The sequence below is a fragment of the Oryzias melastigma genome, linkage group LG16 (assembly GCF_002922805.2).
Source record: "Oryzias melastigma strain HK-1 linkage group LG16, ASM292280v2, whole genome shotgun sequence".
Classification (NCBI taxonomy): domain Eukaryota; kingdom Metazoa; phylum Chordata; class Actinopteri; order Beloniformes; family Adrianichthyidae; genus Oryzias; species Oryzias melastigma.
In genome coordinates this window covers 4,412,640-4,419,517 of record NC_050527.1, presented here as the reverse complement: position 1 = coordinate 4,419,517, position 6,878 = coordinate 4,412,640, and the positions used below count along the sequence as shown (strand labels likewise).

Sequence of the window (6,878 nt, the reverse complement as noted above, 5' to 3'; positions counted from 1 at the left end):
GGAAGCTTTTAGAAGCATTTAAGGAAACATGATGAAGCCTCCAGTGAGATGTTTGGGAACCTAATGGGAAAAAGTTATTTAACTTTGGTTCTCCCTTTAGATAGTTGTACAGATAAGTGAACATTAAAAAAGCAACAAATGAAGTCAACAGTTCAGATGTTTCTTTACCAGTGATCTGCCCCATGAGGCGTCGGGTTCCTGTTGAGTCCTGTTCATTCTCAAACTCTCTGATCCAGATGTTGAGAACATCAGACTCATCTCCACTGTGGTAATAGTAGAACTGCAGACACTGGATATGGCAGTCTCTTTTGGGAGTCATCCTCTGAGTTTCCAGTTGTGCCGTGTCTCCCTCCTGACCGGTTGCTGTGCTAACATGCATGAAGTAGCCTACTTCTCCACCTATGACAATAAAATATTTGACGGTCACAGTAGATGCCACATTTATCAAGTGCTGCTAATTATTGATAGAAAATACATGTTCCTCATTAACTCTAAGTCAAAATGGGGATAATTTTTGAAATATTTGAATGAAAATGATAACACCAACAAATACTAAAAGTTAAAAATGTCTTTAAGAAAAAATAATAAAAGCAAATGTACTATGCGTGTTCCATAATTTGCCAGTATTTAATATTACCATAGTTTTTGCTTCCACTGGGTAAAGTCGTGTGATCAGAATTTGGACCTCCAGAAACTTGTGTTACCAGTTCCCAGCTATTGTTACCCTGGGAACAACGATCCATTCTGCACATGGTCCCATCAGAAAAGCCACAGTACATCTTGAAGGCAATGGTTGAGTCTGTGGAAAACAAAAGTCAGTGAGATTCTGTGTACTCATTCAGAAGTAGTAGAAACAAAGGAGAGCAACTTTTTTTTATTTAAAAGTATTAAAAAAAAGTTGCTGAGAACTAATTCATGCTTTAAAACTAACATTACAGATTACAATCCACGTGTTCATGTTAAAAACAAGGGCATAACTCTTATGTTAACATATGTTAGGCCCTTATGGGTCACAGCAGAATAATAAACTGTAAAGATTCAGCTTTGGAAATTTACCATTAAAACAAATAATTAATTGAATAAATATTGTTAGTTGACAATTTTAAAGCACTTACTACATTTGTAGAGACTGTTTAACTCCTGGGCATCATAATAGCTCATTTCCAGTCTTTGTCCAATTACATCTTCAAACTTTGGGTCTTTGGTGATGATGGTGGAGCCGTTTCCGTTGGTGAATGCATTGTTGTCATAGTGCATCACTGACATGTAGTCGTATGGCGTTCCGTGGGTGGTACTTACATCGCTGCTGACTTTGTCGAAATTGTTCTCCTTACCTTTAAAATAACCATCAAATTTAATATGTTTTAAAATCCTACTGAAATAAAAACATCCTTAAATTAGATTTAATGTTTTCCTTAGTTATTGATCGGATATAATTGCATAAAACAAAACAAAAAAAACCCAAAATATGTCAATTTGCCAAAAAATAAATGTTCTACTTCACTGGAAATTTAGCAAATTCTAAAAATGACGCTCTGAGCTGTTCCAGCATAACAAAAAAATTGCCTGAATACAACAACCAAGCAGACATTTCCCCAAAACTTCAGTTAACCCACCGAGCCCTGTAAAGGGATCAATAAAAGAAGGCTGAAAAACAACTAAAACAAGACAAAATATTCAACTATCTTGCCCTAACTATGCCTGTTAGCAAGAAGCAACTCAGTTTAAATTAAACTAAATTACTATTAATCTAGCTTCAAAATCATATTAATTTTGTATAAAATGCAGCAGGTATTTGAAAATTAAAATTGAAGGTATTAAAAAAATAAAAAAGATTAATGTAAAATCAAAAGTAACATGAAAAGTGTTTTGTGCAGAGAAAGTGTTACTCAAACCTTCACGAATGTTGCCCCATACTATGGTCACATAATCATCTCTGTCATATCTGGACTGTTCGTGGTTGAAGCCGAGAGCGTGAAGAAACTCGTGTTCAACAGTAGCGATGTAATCACAGCCTGAACCAATGGAGAGGACCTGTCCGTTGGGGGAAACTCGCCCAACATATGAGTAACACCTAAAAATGATTAAAAAGCTAATTAGTACCACCCAAGATAACTGTCAACATGAATCTCACATCACTTTAAAAGATTTGACATTTCATTATGAAAAATAATCTAAAAGCATATATAATGTTGCTTAAAGTCAGACATTCTTAAGCTATAAAGAACTTCAAAGCGGTATTTTTGATCCATTCACACATTTCTGAGTAATTCTCTAAAAACCTGCATTCTCAGCACCAGCTCCCTCCCATACCCACGAAAATGAGCGGGTTCTCAGGTAATATAGTAATAAAGGTAATATATGATCATATATGGATATAGTGCACTCTGAAAGGCTTCAGAAAATCATGTTATGGCCCCTTTAAATAAATCTTTTACAAAGCATGATCAGAAGTTATTTTGAGGAATATGGATCGGTTATAGACATTCTTTGGCCGTGGGCTTGGGTGTGACTGTGTGTTCATCGGAGGATGTTCTCTGTATTCACAGATTCTGGGTATTCGCTGACATCTATGGTCCCTAACCCCCACGAATAAGGGGTACTGTACTCATAATAAGGACAACTTGTATTGGTGTAATACTATCAGTTTTACATTTCAGTATAGGTATTTCAGAAATGTTCTTCTTTATTTTTTAAAAGATGCATAATTTTTTTGATTTACAGAATGATCAGTGAATCTGATTCAACCACTTGGTAATCTATTAAATTGTGGACATTTTCGAGTTTATAATAACCACGTCTTAGCAAAGCACACATGCATTTTGGAAATGTTCACTGAATTTATTTTTTAATTTGATTAAATTTCTGATTTAGTAGCATCCTATTTTCCCAATGATTAATCTGAAAAAAGTACAGGAAAGACATACCCGATTAACTTTTGGATAGTGATATAATACTCCTCGGCATCCCATTGTTTGAAGTCGATGCAGGTTTTCAGCCTGAATTGGTCAAATGCTCTCATGATGACTCCTTTGGCATTTAAGTCTGTTCATCAAAAAAATTTATTTTAATTCAAGCATATTATCAATTTTAAGAATATTACTTTGCATATTATAATGCTTACTCTTTCTATTTAATTCTTGAGGTGACATGGTCTATTGCTAGTTTCATATTACTGGATGTATGATAAAATGACACCAAATCCACTTTGTAGCTTTTGTAAAACAGCATATCTAGTATAAGTGACTAAACATGTAATGGGTTTTATTCTCTTTAAATAACTGCATATAAACTGTTGCTTTTCAAACTTCCCTGGACATTACATGTAAAAACTCAGGAGCTAAACTATGCTTAGTCTCGTGATGGTAAAACGGTATTTACCTAGACTTTCGTGTAAGACATATGGGACTGGAGAGGTCCACAGATTATCATTGCCTCCAATGATGGTACTCCTATGTGATGGAGGCTAAGACAGAAGAAATGTCACATGTATAAACAAAGTAAAATTTTCAATATTTTTTTAAATCTTTACCTCATAAATAACGATAGGTAGATAGACAAATAGATAGATAGATGGAATCTTTATTAAGGAAATTTAATAGCAGCCAACTACTTGCAGAACAGATAAATAAATTGTATGTAAAATTTTGTTGATTTAGTATCAAAAATAAGAATAGGCATATTAAACTTACCTCAAGAATGTCATCGTACAATAATTCTAAAGGTAAAATGGAACATTTTGTAAATCAAAAAGGTTATTTACAGCTTATTTATAAAAGTTCTTTAACTGTACCTTTTTTTGCGTCTGCACTTTCCCCTGCATCAATATCTACACAATGGGAAAGTGCTTTAAGTTGTTTGACTCCTGAATAAATGATATTCAGTAATTTACAGAATATTAAATTATATCGTAAAAAAAAAAAAAAAACTCACCCAGTGTTTCTGCCTTATTCTGAAATAGTGTCAAAAGAAATACGTGAATAAAAACAATGGTCAAATTTGCATTAGACTTTTCAGTAGAATTTTTTTACAAAGACACATTAGAAGTAGAAGTCGTCTTACTAAACCAACAATTTAATTTTAAAAATCACAAAAGTTGTTTGGAGTAAAAAGACTTACTATTTTAGCTGCAGACACAACTGCCAAATTCACCACAAGAACAAGGAAGGCTTTCATCTTCATGATGATACCGATGCTGAAATGAAATATATATTGTGAGACACTAAAATAAATTCTCAATTCCTAATATGAAACTGTCCATATACTTACGTTACACCACCTTGGGAATCTGTTCCTGAGCTGAATGAGCCCACACTTCAGAGACTGTATATATGGTCACAAAAATACTAACAAATCTGACAAATCAAGTTCAGACATTCCAAAGAACAAATATTCTAGTCAGTTCTTTTGTTGGATGCGCATCAGGTATTTCAAAACCACTGTTCATTCGCTGGTCATTTTGGTTTGTCACAACATCGTCTTTGACTCCCGTTTGCACGTCATTCATTGAAACATACTTTGTCGCCCTTTCTTTGACACCAGACATTGCATAAGCTAAACCTGTCCCCCCATGCATTTTTAGTCATTGTATGGTACAGTTCATTTAAACAATAAATTGATAAACTACCTAAGGAAAACATGCTTTGACAGTGCATGCAGTAACCCACATGCAGACATAGTTGAAATGGACCTTTACATTAAAAAGTACATTCGTCAGACACACCAGACACCTTGGCCTGCAGGTCTTAAAAAAAATCAACTAACCTGTCAAATATATACACTTAAAAACAAAACAAAACAGAATGCCATTTTACTGTTCTCTTTGAACTTAATTGAGATTAAAGTCCAGAGACTGGCTCAGCCATTCCAGAACTTTGGATACTTTTTACTTAAGTCACTCCTTTGTTGCTCAAGTGGTGTGTTCGGGATCACTCTTGTTCTGGAATATCCAGCCATGTTTTATTGTTGATGCTCTCACTAATGAGAGGAGGGTTTCTCCCAGAATCCTACCCTCCATGGCCCCATTCATCTTATCCTTAATGCAGACCAGTTGTCCGGCCAACAAAGCATGAAATGTTTTCAACCCCAGGCTTCACATTGGGCATGGTGTTGTTTGGATGAAACTTGGCATTCTTATACAAAGGAGAACATTTTTGATCACATCTGACTTCATGACATTCTCACAATCTGTCAGATATAAGGGAGAACGCTTGAGGGAACCCCAGGATGCAATGACTCAGGACCAGAGGGAATTCAATGAAAGATTTATTACGGTGATCCTGCAGTTCGGCTCTTTCTCCAGCTCGGATGAATGGCGCTAGTGAGCACTGCTGGGTTAGAAGCAGAGTTAGAGGAGTCCAGGCTCAGAAGAAGTGACAGTGAGGTAAACAATTCACGCTTGGTGACTTCAGAGGAGCTTGGAGGTGAAACCGGAGAGAAGTGGCACAAGCACGGGAGCTCTTGGCTGGTTTGGTGAGAGATGGTAGAGGCAGGGTGATGCAGGCAGTTAGATGTGAGTGGGACAGACAGGATGACGACAGAGAGAGGCAGGCTTAGAGGGTTTTTAATATGAGTGAGGGAGGCTTGGCGAGACAGGCAAGATAGGCTTGGCAAGGTTTGTAAACGTGAGTGTAGATGACCTTCTGGCGAGGAGGAATGGAAAGTGGAAGGCTTAAATGCTGTGGAAAACAGGTGGCGAGAATAAGGCTGATTGTCAGACTGACCAGGCTCCACACAATCCTCCTTGGCCTTTGATAAATTGTAGACAGGCGTGGACATGTGTGCTGGCTGAAACAGTCAAAACTTGTTTGTTTGGTTACTTTTTTTTTGCTGTCTTCTTTAAATTCTATAAATTGCATGCTTGCAATGGCACAATAACATTTTCTATTCTCTCGTCTTTCCGTTCTGTTGTAACCATAGACTTAATATATAATTAGATGAATCCTCTCTGACATCACCCATTGACTTCCACAGTCCCCAAAATTAGGCCTAAATTGTCAGCTCACGGCCGCAGCCATATTGGCTGGAGTTAACTCCGCCACACAAGGACGTTCCAAATATGGAGAAAAGAGGCGGGTCCGAATTGACTGGCTCTTCCCCCTATTTGTTTTAGTTCACGCCCACAGCTCTGCTGCTCATCCGCGGTGCCTTAATGCTAACGGCTAACCGCTTCATTTCTCCAGCAAAGCAGCGCAGCGGTGGATTATTTACATCATAAATCTTTACTGGTAAGTACTTGGTATTTTACATAGAATATGAAAAACGGTGCAAGCAACTTTTAGACAACAATGAAAACATATTTTCCTGTGATACATGTTTAATCATGTTTAGTACGAACTGAAAAGCCCCTCATAACAAGTGTGAACATCTTTTTTTCTGTGGTCCTAAGCTATCTTATTGTAGCCTTTATATACACATTTAAAAAAATACACCACAACAGTAATATATGAATGTGTAAAACTTGGTTTTTCTCATGTTAAATAAAATTGTTGACATATGATTGCAAAATGCTGTGATTACAATATAATATATCTTTCTTCTTATCCCTTTGTTAAGTTGAACATGTTAAGCTCCTAAAGCTTGAGCTAATATTTGAGTTAACCCTCTACTCCACACACAGTCACAACCTCACAATCGCCTGTCCGTCCTGGGATAGGATCTCTTCTTTGGTTTAAAGATATTTACATGTATTTTGAGCATAAACAAGATTTAATATTTTATGTGTATTTAACACATCTTTGCAAAAAGATTACACGTACAAATATTTTTTTGAATAAAACCTACTTTAATAGATTAATGGTGACATAATTTCCATTTGGCACCAGAAAGGACAGTTCAATAAATCCACCATAGCGAATTGAGGGATCCACATCTCCTGG

The 6,878-nt window shown here is 36.3% G+C and overlaps 1 protein-coding gene across 1 annotated transcript in view; it reads right to left on the bottom strand.

Moving 5' to 3' along the window:
* LOC112143796 (meprin A subunit beta) overlaps positions 1 to 4,348 on the bottom strand; it is a 28,016-nt gene extending 23,668 nt beyond the window's left edge. The window contains exons 1-11 of the mRNA XM_036215890.1: positions 4,270 to 4,348; positions 4,120 to 4,195; positions 3,934 to 3,952; positions 3,794 to 3,829; positions 3,693 to 3,718; positions 3,382 to 3,466; positions 2,928 to 3,045; positions 1,896 to 2,074; positions 1,116 to 1,334; positions 638 to 799; positions 169 to 399 (exon numbers count right to left, since the gene is read on the bottom strand). Of these exons, the coding sequence (XP_036071783.1) occupies positions 169 to 399; positions 638 to 799; positions 1,116 to 1,334; positions 1,896 to 2,074; positions 2,928 to 3,045; positions 3,382 to 3,466; positions 3,693 to 3,718; positions 3,794 to 3,829; positions 3,934 to 3,952; positions 4,120 to 4,182 (1,138 nt within the window). The 5' untranslated portion in view covers positions 4,183 to 4,195; positions 4,270 to 4,348. The remainder of the gene's footprint in view (positions 1 to 168; positions 400 to 637; positions 800 to 1,115; positions 1,335 to 1,895; positions 2,075 to 2,927; positions 3,046 to 3,381; positions 3,467 to 3,692; positions 3,719 to 3,793; positions 3,830 to 3,933; positions 3,953 to 4,119; positions 4,196 to 4,269) is intronic.
* Positions 4,349 to 6,878: the final 2,530 nt, after the last annotated feature.